This window comes from Panthera onca, chromosome A2 (assembly GCF_046562875.1).
Source record: "Panthera onca isolate mPanOnc1 chromosome A2, mPanOnc1 haplotype 2, whole genome shotgun sequence".
In the NCBI taxonomy this organism is placed as follows: Eukaryota; Metazoa; Chordata; class Mammalia; order Carnivora; family Felidae; genus Panthera; species Panthera onca.
Genome location: NC_138340.1, coordinates 12036637 through 12054719, shown reverse-complemented (window position 1 = coordinate 12054719; position 18083 = coordinate 12036637). Strand labels below are relative to the sequence as shown.

General features: G+C 42.8%; 1 protein-coding gene across 1 annotated transcript; it reads right to left on the bottom strand.

Moving 5' to 3' along the window:
* Positions 1–6609: 6609 nt before the first annotated feature.
* LOC132673948 (olfactory receptor 2Z1-like) lies at positions 6610–7554 on the bottom strand. Its single transcript, XM_060626894.3, has one exon. It carries the CDS (start codon positions 7552–7554, stop codon positions 6610–6612), a length of 945 nt encoding a protein of 314 aa, XP_060482877.2.
* Positions 7555–18083: the final 10529 nt, after the last annotated feature.

Genomic DNA, 18083 nt, shown 5'->3' with positions numbered 1-18083 from the left:
ATCTCATGGTTTGTGAGTTTGAGCCCTGTGTCGGGCTCTGTGCTGACAGCTCAGAGCCTGGAGCCTGCTTCCAATTCTGTGTCTCCCTCTCTCTGCACCTCCCCTACTCATCCTCTATCTCTCTCTGTCTCTCAAAAAATAAATAAATGTTAAAAAAAATTTTTTAAAAAGAATCATACATCATGATCAAATGGGATTTATCTCGGAAATGTAAGGAAGGTTCAACATATACAGTAAGTAAATGTGATATGGAACACTAACAGAATGAAAGGTAAAAATCATATGATCATATCATTAGATGCAGAAGAAGCATCTGACGATACTCAACATCCTTTTGTGATAAAAACTTTCAACAAATTGGATATAGAAGGAATGAACCTCAACATAATAAAGGCCACATATGACAAGCCTATAGCTAACATCATACTCAACAGTGAAAGGTTGAAATCTTTTTCTCTAAGATCAAGAACAAGACAAGGATGCCCACTCTCACCTTTCCTATTCAATATAGTACTAGAAGTCCTAGCCAAAGCAATTAGGCAAGAAAAAAAAAATAAAGGGCATCCAATTGGAAAGGAAGAAGTAAAACTGTGTTTGTTTGCTTATGGATTTTAATTTGAGATGGGCTTGGCAAGGCCAGTTCACCTCTTCCATTGGAAGGCTGAGGGTGGGAATCATTGAACACAGTGTATTCTGGATGTCGGCTGGACTTCGGCTGGGACTGGCTTGCAACACCTCTGGGTGGTGCCTCCATGTTACACCTTGGCTTCCTTGCAACATGCAGCTGGGTTCCAAGAGTGAGCATCCCAACAGGACCAGGTGGAAACTGTATGATCTTTAATGATTCAGCTTTGGAAGTCACATTGGGGCCACTTTGACATAGTCACAGTGCCCCTCCCCCCCCCAGATTTAAGGGGAGGATATTTACGCCCCACTTTTTGATGGAAGAGTATCAACATCACATTGTAAGAACAGTATGTGGGACGGCAGATATTAGTACGGTCATCCTTGGAAAATGCAATCTGCCAATGTCACTGATTATGGTATTTTCCTCTCACATTTTACCCAATGAAGGGTCCTAGCCTCAGTCACTTTCATAGGTATTGTGCTTGCGTTTTTAAAATTAATTTTTTTCTGCAGATTATTTTCAAGGAACGTTCTTTAAGTTACTTGTCTGTTACATGGAGGGTGGTTTAGGGAAATCTGGATAACTCAAGCCATTCGTGCACTTTATCAAGTATGCAATCCTTCTATAAGACAAATTAAGAACAATATACATTAAAAATATATTTATCTGTGAAAATATGTGTATTTTTCTCTGTGAAAAAGAGGAGGGGTGCCTGAGTGCCTCAGTTGGTTAAGCGTCTGACTCTTGATCTCAGCTCAGGTCATGATCTCACAGTTTGTGAGATTGAGCCCCACATCGGGCTCTGTGCTGACAGCATAGAGCCTATTTGGGATTCTTTCTCCCCTCTCTCTCTGTCTCTCAAAATAAATAAATAAACTTTAAGAAAAAAGAAGAGGAGGAAATGATCTCTTGAGGAAAACGGGTATTTCTCTCTTGAAATCATTTTGTTACCATGAGTATATTGCTTATTTAACCCTTAGCTGGATACTTTGAGCATCAGTGGACTTTCCCATTAAGTTAAAAAGCAAAAATATAAATGAGTTCCACTGGATTTTTTTTAACCCAAGAATGAGTCTTTATTACCAAAGTAATTTTTTTTGTTTTTTAAAACTTATCTTGAAATAGTTATAGATGCACGAGAAGTTTGAAAAATAGTACATCGAATTCTGCAAACCTTCCACTCAGTTTCACCCAGCAGTTACATTGTATATAAGTATGTAGTACAAAATCAAAACCAAGGAATTCACATTAGTACAATGTATCTATATAGTTGTATGCAATTTAATCACAGGTGTGGATAAAATTGTCATTTTGAGGGTGTCATAGAAATGGAATCACACAATGTGTAACCTTTTGTGATTGGCTTTTTGCACTCAGTGTAATGCCCTGGAAATGTGACCAAGTTGTTGTATGTATCATGACATTTTATTTCTTTTTTTTTTTTTTTATTACTGGGCATGTCATGGGCTGAATTGTGCTCCCCACTCCAAATTTGGATGTTGGTGTACTAATCCTTAGTACCTTAGAATATGACTTCATTTGGAGATAAGGTCTTTACAGAAATTAGTAAGTTTAAAATGACCTCTGAGGGTGGGCCTTAATCCCCTATGACTGATGTCCTTATAAGAAGAGGACAGTTGGACACAAAGATAGACACAGAGAAAAGATTATGTGAAGACATAAGAAGACAGACACCTCTGGCCTCTGGAGCTGTGAGAAAATACATTTTTGTTGTTTAAACCACCCAGTCGGTGGTACTTTGTTCAGTTAGCCCGAGATAACTAATACAGAGGGTTGAATACTATTGTATGGTTTCCCGGTGTTTGTTCAAGCATTCATGTGTTGAAGGATATTTGAGTCATTTCCAGTTTTTCACTATTACAAATGATAGCTGCTGTGAATATTTGTGTACAGGTTTGTGTGTGTGTGTGTGGGGGGGGGGGCTGTATTGTCACTTCTATAAATTCCGAAGCCAACAATTAGTGAAATTGATGTAACATTTCACTTGACAGTCATTTCTTTAAACACTTGTTGATTTCAACTTTGTGGTTTTACTTTTGTGCTTTGGAGCAAAACTCTGCTTTTCTCCTTTTTAAAAAAATTTTGTTTTCATTCCTAGGTCCCAGTTACGTTCAGAAGCTCCTGGGATGCTGCAGACGGCCAGTGGGCAATGCCCAGGTTTGAAGCTTGAGGAAAGAAATAAAGGCCTCGTTAGACCCCTAAGTTATGTGAAATATGCCTCTGGAAAATCTTGGGAATGATCCACCTGATTTTGAAACACTAGCGTCCCCTAGCGCTTGGTTTGGGTTACACATCATGGAAGAGGGTTTCATCGTGAATGGGGATGAGGAAGGAATTCCTCCACAACATCTATATTTATATCTTCTTGATGAATCGACCCTTTTCTCATTATGATGTATCCTTGTTTTAAATATATAATTTATTGTCAAGTTAGCTAACATACAGTGTATACGGTGTGCTCTTGGCTTCAGGAGTAGATTCCCATGATTCATCACTTACATATAACACCCAGTGCTCATCCCAACAAGTGTCCTCCTCAATGCCCATCACCCATTTAGCCCACCCCCCACCCACCTCCCCTCCAGCAACCCTCAGTTTGTCCTCTGTATTTAAGAGTCTCTTATGGTCTGCCTCCCTCTTTGTAACTGTATATGTTTTTTTCTTTCCCTTCCCCCATGCTCTTCTATTAAGTTTCTCAATGTCCACATATGAGTGAAATCATACGATATCTTTCTCTGACTGACTTATTTCATTTAGCATAATGCCCTCCGGTTCCATCCACATTGTTGGAAGTGGCAGGATTTCGTTCTTTTTCATCACTGAGTAGTACTCCATTGTATATATACACCACATCTTCTTTATCCATTCATCCATCGATGGACATTTGGGCTATTTCCATAATTTGGCTATTGTTGAAAGTGCTGCTATAAACATTGGGGTACATGTGCCCCTGAAATGTCCTTCTTTATCTCTGGTAATTCTCCTTGCTTTCAAGTCTGTTTTTTTTCCTGATATTGATATAGACACTCCACCTTTCTTATGATTAGTATTTTCATAATTTGCTTTCCATACTTTTATAAGAGATACATAGCCAAGGAAACTTGAATGGCCAATAAACTTAGGAAAAGATTCTCCCTCTCACTAGAAATCAAGGAGATTGAAAGTACACCAACGAAGACATAGACTTTTCCTCCAAGAAATTGGCAACATTTTGAAGTTTTATCATTCAAAATGTTGTTGACATAGTTGGGGAAATGACCAGTCTCCTGTGTGGGTGGCAATCTTTGCACGGTAATTTGGCAATATCTATTAAAAAAAATGTGTGTACTTTATGATGAAGCCACTCATCTCTTAGAGATAACAGCTGGGTGTGATGAGATTGAGAGGAAGTGAGAGACTCAGTTCTTCTGACAAGGTCAGTGGTGTAGGTGAAGGCAGAGGAAGAGCCCGAACCAGGCCTGGCATCATTTTCCCCACTGAACTTGCTTAAAGCCTCTCATGCTAATGTTCATGAAAGTCTAAGAAATAAAACTAATCAGCCTCACAGAACCTTACTCTTTTCTATATTACCTTTGTTGTATCGAGTACAATGAAATATTTCTTAAAATTGTTTTAGTGTTTGGTTATTTTTTTTAAATTTTTTTTAATGTTTTTATTTATTTTTGAGACAGAGAGAGACAGAGCATGAACAGGGGAGGGGCACAGAGAGAGGGAGATACAGAATCCGAAGCAGGCTCCAGGCTCTGAGGTGTCAGCACAAAGCCCGACGTGGGGTTCGAACTCACGAACTGTGAGATCATGACCTGAGCCAAAGTCAGACACTTAACTGACTGAGCCACCCAAGCGTCTCTACAATGGAATATTTCTTTTTTCAACTTTTTTTTTTTTTTTTTTTTTTTGGGACAGAGAGAGACAGAGCATGAACGGAGGAGGGGCAGAGAGAGAGGGAGACACAGAATCGGAAACAGGCTCCAGGCTCCGAGCCATCAGCCCAGAGCCTGACGCGGGGCTCGAACTCACGGACCGCGAGATCGTGACCTGGCTGAAGTCGGACGCTTAACCGACTGCGCCACCCAGGCGCCCCGAAAAGTATCTCAGATTTGGGGAGAAATATACACACATTCCAGTCTGTTTTTTGTAACTTCAGGGAAGCTTTGCTGCGTCTGGGAAGAGCGGGGGTAGAAATTAAAGAGAAGAGCAATAGAGAAGACTGAGGATCCTGGCCAGCTTATTCTTGCTGGTTTGTAAAACTGCACAAAACATGCCCTCCCCGCCCCACTCACCTGCCCAGTCCTGAGAGCAGCAAAACCATTATAAGGGACTTCCACTCATGTCTCCTGACCTTCGTTTCACCTATGACCTCAGAGTGATCAGCTCAAGGATGACTGTGGCCAGTAGGAGACAAGAGAATTCTCACCAGAATGCTGTATTTCCTTGCCTTGATTTTTACAATTTCCTTTCTAGTCTTCAGGAGACATTTGCCTGTTGGAAGCACTGTGATATGTTGAACACAGACTCGGGCAGCCTGGGTTAGAATCCTAGCTCCCTAAATATGGAGAACAAACTGAGGGTTGCTGGAAGGGTTGTTGGTGGGGGGATGGGCTAACTGGGCCAGGGGCATTAAGCAAGGCACTTGTTGGGATGAGCACTGGGTGTTATACATAGGGGATGAATCCCTGGAAACTACTCCTGAAATCATTGCACTATATGCCAACTAACTTGGATGTAAATTTAAAAAAGAATCCTAGCAACTTCCTAGCTGGGTTATCTTGGGTATGTTACTTAAACTCCCCATGTTTCAGTTTCTTTATCTATACATAAGACAATAACAGTATGGACTCAGAGGGTTGTTGAGGGTATATGCTGTGACAATAGAAACCCTGTTGGCTTTATAAATAAAAGTTTATCAACCACATAAATTCCAGTATAGGTCATCTCTAATACCATACTATACTACTCTGATACTATACTGTAGTCAAATTGTGATAGTATATTGCAATATTGTGTACTACAAGTAGTATAGTATTCTACAGGTATCATCCCTGATACCTATGTTGACTGGTCCAAGAGAGCTCTGAAAATGGAACTTGGGCTTAAATGTGGGCTTGATGACATAGTTCAAATACTTAAAAGCCCTCACTCAATAACTCCTTTCCTCGACACACACAATACCTCCATACACATAGATTGACACCCATTATTCAAAATGCTTAGGATAACGTGTCAACTCAGCCTTGGTATGCATAATAACAGCTCTGATTCTTAATCCAAAGATATATTAGGTAAATATCTCTGCAAAGACAAAGAGTAGGGATGTATCATTCTTCTGGAAATCCTTAATTGAGTAATCTTAACTCTTGTAGTCAATGGTGATGACAACAAAAGTTTAAAAATGGCAGCATCCAATCTTAGAAGGCCTGGGCATTCAGATAAGAGTGGTCTTCACCATCCTACAACCGCTTCATAATAATTGAGATAGTAAATATAACACATGCTTGGACTGTCCAACCAGGGTCATCGTGAGTGACAGTCTTCCATTTCAGTGAAACCTAAAAATATGACTCAAACAAAGGTACCACTGAGAACCAACATGGCTTACTCAGATTTCAGAGATGGGGTCCCAGACCCATCACTCACTCTGCAGAAATGTATAAGAATAGGGTGTAAGCCAGAACAATAACAGGTGACCAAAATATCCACAAGCTGTTGGGTTAACATTATTTCAGTAAAATTTCCTTCTGTTTAACACTGAAAAAAAAACCAAACGAACAACCAAACAACTCCTCCTCTTATTTAAGCGATTGGGTTCTTGTTTTCTATAAATCCCCAAGAGAAAAAGCAACTCTTGGAAGAGAAAGGGAGTTGGATATAGTACACCTTGCACCACATGAATTGTAAATGAAGGATAGGCCTCAGCTGTAAGGGAGGGTCCCAGAAACAACCCAGAATCCTCCATGAGGTCATCTCTTTGACATAAAGCCAGTTCTGCCAAGAACCTTGACCAAAGCCATTCGAACCTCTCTGTTTCTCAGGCTATAGATGAGGGGGTTGAGTGTGGGGGTGACAAGGCTATAGAAGAGGGAGACCACATTGTCCTGCTGTGGGCTGTGGTAGGTGCCTGGAACCATGTACATGAACATGGCTGCCCCATAAAAGAGCCCCACAACAGTGATGTGAGAGGAGCAGGTGGTGAAGGCCTTGTGTCGGGTCTCTGCTGAGTGTGTGCAGAGAACGGCCCTCAACACATGGCTGTAGGAGGTGGCGATGAGTGACAGGGGCAGAAGCAAGATCAGCATTCCTGAGATGGACAGCGACAACTCATAAGCAGAGGTGTCTGCACAAGAGAGCTTCAGCAGAGCCGGTAGCTCACAGAAGAAGTGATCCACAGTGTGTGAGGCACAGTAGGGGAAGTGCAGGGTGATGGAGGTCTGGATGGAGGCCACGAGCACACCTGACAACCAGGAGGTGCCCACCATGAGCAGGCAGACCTGACGTCTCATGAGTACAGGATAATGCAGGGGGCGGCACACGGCAACAAAGCGGTCGTAAGACATGAGGGATAGCAGGACACCTTCAGAGACACCCATCAGCATCAGGAAGAACATCTGAGCTGCACAATCCCCAAAGGAGATGGAACCCTCTCCCTGCAGGAAGTTGGCTGCCATCTTGGGGATGGTGACCAGTAGAAAGCCAACATCCAATAAGGAGAGTTGACTGAGCAGGAAGTACATGGGCGTGTGGAGCCTGGAGTCTGTGCGGATCAGGAAGAGCAGGATGGCATTTCCCAGAAGGCCCATAGTGAATATGACAGCCACAAGGGAGAATAGGACCAGATGTGGCCCCGAGTGGCTCAAGAGCCCCATGAGAGTGAAGTCTGAGGTCACTGACTGATTTGATTCCCCCATCCTCCAGGAGGCATCACCCATCTGCAGGAAGAAGGGGATATTTGGAAGGAGTCTCAGTGGGCAGTAGTTTTGTCTTGCATGCCAAATAGAATTGTTTGGTAAGGGTTGCTCTGGAGTCTCAAGAAGGATGAAGAGCACAGTCTCAGTAAGAAAAAAAATAATTGATTCATTATATCTGCTTTGGTCAGGAGGTAGAGAATAGCAAAGTCTTGCCTTTACCCTCCAGGCAAGCCCTATCCACCTGTACTTACAGTTAAACTCTCTATCCCCAAGCTAAGGAGTCCAAGTCAATCCCAGGGCAATATTGGAATATGCCCATCCCAGATGTCCTGGAGCCAAAGCAGAGGTTGTATTCCAAAGACATTAGATATCAACTAGGGAGACTTTGCCAAAGATAATAGGAGAGGATGAGGCTGGAGAAGGAATGTAGTGTGTTTGGATTGTTTGGCATATAGTTAAGAGAATATACTCTGGGCTAGAGCAAGATTCGAATGCCAACTCAGCTGTGTCCTAGCTTTGTGACTTTGGACAAGTTATTTAACCTTTCTGGGAGTCAGTTTCCCCATCTGCCTATGGAGATAAATAACACCTCTTCGTAAGAGTAGCTCTGAGTGTCAAATGAGATAGTGAATTAAAGAGCTCAGCACAATGACAACCATGTGGTAATTTCTTGATTTAAGTTCACAACTATTACTCATATCGTAAAGGAAATGTAAACATTAAAAAAATTCAGCTATAGTCGGGTAATGTATGCCTGGTGCTTAGCCCAATGTCTGGGATATTGTAGTACTGTTCAATAAATATTAGCTCTTTTTGTTGATGTTATTCAACATTATAATTCTTGTCCAGTTGCATGGCAAAAACTGATCAAGTTTATTCTCAGTCCTGCTCTCTTGAAATGACAATTTCCCTGTCCTTACCCTAAGTCAGTGGTTCTCAACCAGAGGTAATTTAGCCCTCTTTCCTGTCCAGAGGACATTGGCAATGTCTGGAGATATTTCTGATTGTCATGACAGAGTGCTAATGGATCTAGTGGGTAGAGGTTAGAGATGCTACTGAATATCCTATAAGGCACAGGATGGCCCCCACCACAAAGAATTGTCTGGTCCCAAATTTCAATGGTGCCAAGGTCGAGAAACCCTTCAACTGATATCCATCAACTCTTCTCTGACCTGGAGCTGAGCCTCTGGGAGATCTCTTGAGTCCATTGTCTTGGTCATCCAACAGAGATGAGCTTCGTGTCCCATGCATGCCTAGAGATTAATCTGTGAAGTTGAATTTCCAGATACATTTTAAAGGAAATATTAATAAGACTAGTCCCGACTGAAATCCCTGGAGAACTGCACTGTTTCCATGACTCTGTATAGAGAAGGGTTTATTCTTTTAATCATTATTCCTTGGGGCAAATTCATAGCCAAACAGTCCCTCTGGACCTTGTCAAAGGATTTGCAAGGGGACAGTGTACTTAGCTCTTCTCATTTCACCCATATCTCCTCCCCCTCAACCCATACACCAAAGGGAAGAAAAGGAAGCTAATTCCTTTTAAGCATTTACTATGCATCAGACACCCTGCTAAGGTCAGAGAAAGGCTGATGGGTTTCAGTTGAGGGTTTCTCAACGTTGACGCTATTGACATTTTGGGCCAGATCATTTTAGGTATGTTACAGGCATTTTTTAAATTTAATCTTGCTGGTAGGTATTATCATCTGCCTTGTATAGGTGAAGGAGCAGGGATTCAAAGAAGGGCAATAGCTGAGTATATTAGGTTGAATAATGTTTCTCTCAAATTCATGTCCCCTTGGAACTTCGGAGTGTGTCCCTATTTGGAAAGAGGGTCTTTGCAGATGTAACTGTTAAGCATCTTGAGCCTAAATCATCCTGGATTCAGGGTGTCCTCTAAGAGCGGGCACAGGGAAGGTGGACATGTGGAGATGGAAGCAGAGATTGGACTGCCCCAGATAAAAGACAAGGAGCATCAAAGGTTGCCAGAGATGCCAGAATCTAGAAAAGAGCCATGGGACAGATTCCCCCTCAGAACCCCCAGAAAGAATCAATCCTGTCAACACCTTGAGTTCGGACATCTGGTCTCCAGAACTGTGAGAGAACACATGTCTTGCTTTAGACCACCCAGTTTGTGACCCCTACACACTCATACACCAATCCAAGGTTACCCAGCAAACAAGTGGTAGAATCAACTTTTAAACAATAGCTGGTGCGATTCCAGGGTTCCTATGTTTTTTTCTTCACATCCTACTTTTTAACAAAAAATAATGGATTGTTCAGGTCCTGCTTCTCTAGGTAAACCCTTGGCTTTCCTGCTCCAGTCATGCTATGTTCTTCTCTTCTGTTGGAGAATGATCTACCTGTGTGGCCTGGGGCAGGAGCCAGGACCTCACCAGCTGTGGGTCCATGGTCTTGGATACTCTTGCCCTGGAGCTCTCCCACTCACTCACCTGGCTTTAGCATGGTTGTCCTTTCACTGGATTGGTCAACAGTCCCCTACTCTTCACCTTGAGAAACCATGCAGATCAACTCTGGTTTACCTCCAAGAAGTGTCAGTTGGTCTGGAGCGTGATGTGAACTCAGTACCATTTGCCCTGGTACCTTGAATCCTCTATCTCTGAAGACTATATATCTCCCCAATGTCTTACCCAGTAAAGGCCCCCTTCCTTCCCTCACCCTCAACACTGTTTCCCTGACCTCACTTTCCCTTCCAGAATTTCCAAGTGGTCTCTTTGCTAATGCTACATCCACAGAGCAGCACACTCTCCCATTGCTGGCTTTTGGAAGCTCCTGTAAGCAGCTTCTCCAACAGGACTGTCTGTGAGCCCCTCTATCATGGTTTGTTTGCCTTGGGCTTTGTGCACATTCTTCCTTCAGGACAGGATGCTTCCTTCCACTCAACCCACCTTCCCCAGCCAGGCAACAGGAAGCACGGGACAGGAACCAATCTTGGCTTTGGGTGTGTTGTCTCCTTGTTCTAAGTCAGCCAGCTCCCTCATATCTTAGGATCAAGAGTCTCTCCAACTCCAGCCAGTCTTTTTTTTTTTTTTTTTTTTTAAGTAAGCTCTATACCCAATGTGGGGCTTGGACTCACAACCCTGAGATCAAGATTTGCATGCTCTACCTACTGAGCCAGCCAGACACCTCTCCAACCAGTTTTTTGAGCTGACTTTTAAACTCCTTCCTTCTTACCTTTTCCTCATTATTGTTTGCATTTCAGACCTGATGCCTTTTGCTGAAATGAAAAGTGAGAGAAGAGGCCCTGGAGTTAGTGGACTCCCTGTTGCCAGTAAAACCTTCACACCATCACTCCCCTATGAGGAAGCGTGGCTGAGCCCTCCCTCCATCAGACAGAGGGCAGCTTCTATGAAAGTTCATGTGTGGACATTAAAATAGACACCCACATCCCAGGGTCTGGCACTCTCAGGCTCTTGGCAGTGCTGACGGATTGAGATAAAACAGATGGTAAGATGCTCACCTGTGAGCCGGGGAAGATGAAGAGGCAAATACAATCCCTGTCCCTGAAAATGCCTGCATACACTCAAATTCTGCACCATCATAAAAATGAATATAAAACTATCAACTTCTGAGGCTCTTTCTTGCCCTCAATATCTCCTCTCTAACCATGCCTACTGTCCAGAAACCTCCACAAGCAGTGGGGTTCCGGGCTCTCACTTCTACTTGCCAGGGTCTGAAAGACCCCCCTCTAGGCCCTCACAAATATTTCACTTCTTATGCTTGGACGCTTTCTTGATAAAACCTCCCCAGAATCCAGCATTAAATTAATCCTTTGATTAATTAATCTTGCCTTGGTCTACGGGGTGACCGACAAAATTGTCTGAGGATAGAGGCCCTGGGGGACTGTGTTACATCAGAAAGCTTCTTTTTATCTCCTTTTGTCAGAGAGAGAGAAAATCAATAGCCATGGGAGCTAGAGCCCTCGAGACTGAAATTATGCCAGGAGATACATTTGCCCAGCCCTCCATTCCAGGAAGGTGGGAAGCACTGTGGGAGATAACTGAACTCTCCAAAGAATCTAAAGGCCAACAATAGTGTCTGATAATTCAGAAGTCTTTATGTGTCCCCTTGTGAGAGAAGGGGATGTGGGAATCCCCCCTCCCCCTGCCTTTTTTAAAGCATGGATACACATGAACATAAACACACACAAAATTAACATTTCTGATTTTTAGAGAATTTTTTTGAGCAAAATAATGAAGCTGTGATGTTAGAAGAATAACCAGGAAATAGCCCCCACTTATTCTGCCTATTCTAGAGTAATTCCTGTCTCTCTGAGGGCACTCACAGAATGCACAGGCACATATTTGCATTCAGTCAAAGAGGGCAGGCGCTGTCACCGAATGATCAATCATAGTCTGTAAGTCAGGAAATGAATGGGAGGACACTGCCCAGGCCAACAGTGCACCCTCACTCCCGCTCCCCTTCAACCCCCTACTCCCACCTCCTTCCACCCCCACCCCACTCCTTCCTGCCCCCAATAATTCAAGAGAGGAGGGTTTGTTTGGAAGAGAAGGGGGGATTTATTTTGGGTGCTGACAGCTGGGGCAGGTGGCAACCTCTGTGCCGGCAAGAAGGAGACCTAGATTTTTTTTTTTAACGTTTATTTACTTTTGAGAGAGAGACAGAGCACAAGCGGGGGAGGGGCAGAGAGAGAGGGAGACTCAGAATCTGAAGCAGGCTCCAGGCTCTGAGCTGTCAGCACAGAGCCCGATGCTGGGCTCGAACTCACGAATGGTGAGATCATGACCTGAGCCAAAGTCAGATGCTTAATCGACTGAGCCACCCAGGTGCCCCAGGAGTCCTAGATTTTTATAAGGAGAGGTGGAGGGGTTGGTTTGCTGCAGGAAAGCAGGCAGAGAGCAGACAGAGAGCACGTGATCAGGGTGTGCAGGGGGATGGGGCTGGGTCTGTGTTCAGCACGGGATCTGAGGTTCTCGGGCAGGAAAGGGGATGCGTGGGGTGTGGGCTTTTCTGGTCTGGCAGTTGGAATGTTCCGGTCATTGCAAAACACCTTCCTCAATGCTTAGAGAAAGTGTGATAAGAGATAAGCATAATGGGTTTTAGTGTGTGAGTTAAGCCGTCTTGTCTCTTTCTGGTTTTTTTTTTTTTTTTTTTTTTTAAATTTTTTTTTTCAACGTTTTTTATTTATTTTTGGGACAGAGAGAGACAGAGCATGAACAGGGGAGGGGCAGAGAGAGAGGGAGACACAGAATCGGAAACAGGCTCCAGGCTCCGAGCCATCAGCCCAGAGCCTGACGCGGGGCTCGAACTCACAGACCGCGAGATCGTGACCTGGCTGAAGTCGGACGCTTAACCGACTGCGCCACCCAGGCGCCCCTCTCTTTCTGGTTTTAACTTGGTTGAGCAAGAGGGCCCCATAACCGGAGGTCTGGAATCTGTTGAGTGTTTCTTGGACAGCATATATGATGACTTTTGAGAAATATTTGATTAATATTAAATATAAATGTATGAATATAAATTTAAAATGTACTTATAAATACTTTATACATACAAAATAAATATATGAATATTTATAAATAGTTACATAAAGTTTATATAAGTTACGCAATTTGTATATAGATAAAGGAGGTAGTTGGGGTTTATGGGCTTTTTTGGATTGGTTGATATGCATATGGAAGATATGCTCCCAGATGAGTTGTTTGCTATCTCTAGAAATTGTCTAGTCTCTCCAGGATCAGCAAGGCCCCAGCTGTCAACACATCAGAAAATAAAAAGGCACGACTAATACAAAATACCAATGCAAATCCAGTAACTGCTGACTGTTTACTAAAAGGTGATGTGTGTCAACTGTGGTTTTAACTCCTTGTAAATAGAGCGGAACACTTACATCTTTGTAACCAATTACAGGCTACCCGCAGGCATTCTGGGCCTTTTCTTTGTTCAATAGTAAACTGAGCTAATTCTGTATTTAGGAATTGGCATGTTCTTTGGGTTTTGATTTTTGTTTTTCCAACACTTCCAAGTTCCCAGACAGTGAATCCAGGTATAGGAAGGCTCTGTCCTTATCCTTGACCTTCCTTGAATAATTTCTCTCCAGGACGGTGGAAACAGAATTTATGGGAATCGTTTAGAAGGCAGCATTGCCCAATACCAGACATAAAAATGTTCTGACTTTGTGGTTACATAGGAGCCAACTGTGTTGTGTATGAGTAAGACAGTGTTGTTGTGCTGACCTCTAAAATAGGTCCTCAGAAAATACCGTTCTGATAGATGGATCTCCAAACTGAAAAAGCCGTCTTTTTTTTTTTTTTTTTTTTTTTTTAATGTTTAATCACAAAAAGCAAGAGGACTATAAAAGTCCCTCATTCCATTAGCAACCATATGGCAGTTTAACTTTGCAAAGTATTTTTGTATCCCTTTTTACATTATTAAACCTTTATTATGAAACATAATGCATATACGTAAGATGTAAAAACAAACACGCACAATCAGTGGATGGTTATATGATAAATGTTCCCACATTTACAACCCAAGTGCAGTAAAAGGTGCTCTCGCCAGACCCAGAGGCCCCCACATAGTTCTCTCTCATCACATGGGTTAGTTCTCCAGACTTATCCAGTATCCTGAATTTCTGATAATCATGTACTGATTTTCCTTACAGTTTTCTACCCATGTATATATACACCCCTAAAGAATATAGTTTAGCTTTGCCATTAAAAAAAAAATAACTCTTAGGGGCGCCTGGGTGTCTCAGTCAGTTGGACCTCCGACTTCAGCTCAGGTCATGATCTCTCGGTCCGTGAGTTCGAGCCCCACATCAGGCTCTGTGCTGACGGGTCGGAGCCTGGAACCTGCTTTGGATTCTGTGTCTCCCTCTTTCTCTGCTCTTCCCCTACTCATGCTCTGTCTCTTTCTCTCTCTCAAAAAATAAATAAAAACATTAAAAATTAAAAAACCCAACTCTATTGATGTATAGTTTACTTAAAATGACCTCATCTTAAGATATATACGTATTTATACATGTATGTATAGGTTAGGGTTAGGGGCAGAGGGAGAGAGAGAGAATCCCAAGTAGGCTTTGCACTGACAGTGCTTGATCTCACGACTCTGGGATCATGGCCTGAGCCGAGATCAAGAGTCAGATGCTAAATCCACTGAGCCACCCAGGCGCCCCCTTAAGTTATATATTTTGATGAGTTTGGCACAGAACCTTCACCACAATCAAGATATAGAATATTTCCATATTTCCAGACAACTGTATTCTATTTTCTGTTGTTATAGGTAGCTCTGTATAGATGAGACCTACAGTAAGCTAGTATTTTTGGTCTGATTCATTCAACATGCTTGCTTGTATGTATGTATGTACGTACTTTAGAGAGAGAGTGTGTGTGAGCAGGGGAGAAGGGCAGAAGGAGAGAGAGAGAATCTGAAGCAGGCCTCATGCTCAGCATGGAAGGTTGTGGATCCTACAACCCTGGGATCATGACCTGAGCCGAAATCAAGAGTCAGATACTCAACCGACTGAGCCAGCCAGGTGCCCCTCAACATGCTTTTAAGAATCATTCATGTTGTTGCATGGGTCAGGAATTCACTCCTTTTACATTGCTCAGTGGTGTTCCATTGTGTGGATATTATGATTTGTTTATCCATTCACGAATTGATGACATTTTAGCTATTTCAGCCTTGAGGCTATTAAAAGTAAAACTGCTAAGAATATTAGTGTTTCACATTTTTGAACTTTTTCTCCACAAATTTCAAATTGAAAAAACTTATTTTTTAACGTTTATTCACTTTTGAGAGACAGAGTGCGAGCAGAGGAGGGACAGAGAGAGAGGGAGACTCAGAATTTAAAGCAGGGTCCAGGCTCTGAGCTGTCAGCATAGAGCTCAACACGGGGCTCGAACCCACAAACCACGAGATCATGACCTGAGCTGAAGTCAGATGCTTAACCAACTGAGCCACCCAGGTGCCCCATCAAACTGAAAACATTTAGATGTACAGAAAGGTTGTAGGAATAGTGCAATGAACCTGTGTGCCCTTTGTCTAGCTTCACCATTTATCAACTCTGTGATATATTTACTTTACAGAGTTATCTATCTATCTATCCATCTATCTATCTATCTGTCCATGTGTCCGTCTATCTATCTATCTATCTATCATCTATCTTCTATCTATCATCTATCATCTACCTACCTCACATATACTCTTCATTGCTCTTCCATTTGAGAGTGGGTTGCACAAATTGTTTTTGAATAATTGCTTTAGCTTCTGAGGAGATAATTTATGTAATCTTGTGTGGGTTTTTTTCCATCAGAATAAAATATGAAAGACTCATCCAAGCTGCTGTATACAGCTCTTGTTGGCTCATCTTCATTGATTTATGTTTTCTGGTTTTCCATCATATGGATATACTGCAACTTATTCTTCTATTCTATTTGATTAATCTCAATTTTGGCCATTACGAAAGATTGTGATGAGCATTCTTGAACACACCTCCCTTGCAAATAAGCACACAGCTGTGTTTCATATACACCTACAAGTGCAACTCCAAGGGTATGTGTGTTCTCAGCTTTGACGTCTGTGCTCAACTGTTTTCTAGAATTACTGCACCATTTAAAAAAAATTTTTTTAAATGTTTATTCATCCTTGAGAGACAGAGACAGAGCATGAGCGGGGAAGGGGCAGAGAGAGGGAGACAAAGAATCTGAAGCAGGCTCCAGGCTCCGAGCTGTCAGCACAGAGCCCCACGCGGGGCTTGAACTCACGAACTGTGAGATCATGACCTAAGCCGAAATGGGACACTCAACCGACTGAGCCACCCAGGCGCCCTGAATTACTGCACCAATTTACACTCACGCCAGCAGTGTAGGAATGTTCCAGTCGCTCCGTATCTCCAGCAACACTTCCTGATGGACTTAAAGATTTGCCCCAATCTGATATGCATGTAATAATATTCCCTTGTCCTTTGGTTTGTGTTTTTCCCGATTACTAATAAATGTGAGCACTTTTTCCTATTTAAAAAACTATCAGGACTGCCTAGAAGCATGAGGAAACTCTCTGACATATACCACTATGGTCATAATTGTGTGAAATACGTATGCGTGCGGCTAAAGATTACAATGCAATATGGAAAATAGGTGGTATGTTAGTTTCCTGGGGCTTTTGTAACAAAGTACGGCACACCGAGGGGCTCAAACAACAGAAGCTTATTGTCTCACAGTTTGGGAGGATAAAGGTTCCAGATCAAGGCATCAGCAGGTTGGTTCTTTCTGGGGCGGGAGGTGGGGGGTGTAAGGGAAGGATCTGTTGCTAGCATTTCTCCTGGCTTTTGTAGCATGCTGGCCATCTGCAGCGTTCCTTGCCTTGTAGAAGCATCACCTTGACCTCTGCCTTTATCCTCACATGGTATTCTCTTTGTGGACTAGTTCCCATGTTTTATAAGGATACCTGCCAGGTTGGATGAGGGGGCCCACCCTACTACCCCTCATATAATTTCCTCTTAACTGATTACATCTGCAACGACCCTATTTCCAAATAAAGTCCCATTCTGAGGTCTCGGAGGTTAGGGCTCTAACACATAAATTTTGGGGGGTGGGTAGAGGGTTACCATTCAACTCGTAATAGATGGCTAGGCAACTTTTCTTTCCTTTCTTTCAAGTGCATAAAGCTGATGTTGGTAACACAGCAGAGAATGATGGGGAAAACTGCTTGGTGTCAGAAAGGATTGATTTACATCCCAGCTATGCTTTTTATTAGCCTTGAGTTTTCACCATGCCAAGCTTTTCATCTACCCTGTGTTGAACAGTCGCTATCTTGGACAATTTTTTGTGAAAATGAAATGGGATAGAATGTATAAAGAAAGGGCATTTTGGGGCATCTGGGTGGCTCAGTCAGTTGGGCATCTGACTTTGGCTCAGGTCACGATCTCGTGGTTCATGAGTTCGAGGACCACATTGGGCTCTGTGCTGACAGCTCGGAGCCTGGAGCCTGCTTCAGATTCTGTGTCTCCCTCTCTCTCTGACCTTCCCTGGCTCATGCTCTGTCTGTCTCTCTCTCTCTCTCAAAAATAAATAAACTAAAAAAAAAGAAACGGCATTTCATCGTATTTGACAAACAGGGCAGTCAGTAAATACCAACTCTTTCTTCCTTTGTCATTGCATTATACTCAACATTTTACAACTTTAAAATAATAGTTAATCAGCTAGCTAACTAGAGGAATGCATGAATGAATGCATGAATGAATGAATGAATGGTGCTGGGAAGTGACACCCGCCTCAGTAGCCAAGAAAAGAGTCACACAAGTGATTTCCTAAGGCCAAATGTCCACCACTTACTGTGCAAACCTGGGATGACTGTTTACACGAAGCTGTTAGAAGCAGAGAGGGGTGATGGTATGAGTATAGGGGTTTGGATCCAGTTCTGGGTTGTTTTGTGTCTTAACCACCTTGGGCGGAGATCAAGTTTGCAGGGGAAGCTCGGTGCCCGCTGCCTCTGCCCCAGGTGCCCGGGTCCCCTCCCCCATCAGATTACTTGATCACAGGCCATCT

Coding starts and splice junctions, on each gene's coding strand:
- LOC132673948 (XM_060626894.3), bottom strand. CDS start 7,554: ATGGGGGAATCAAATCAGTCAGTGACCTCAGACTTCACTCTCATGGGG.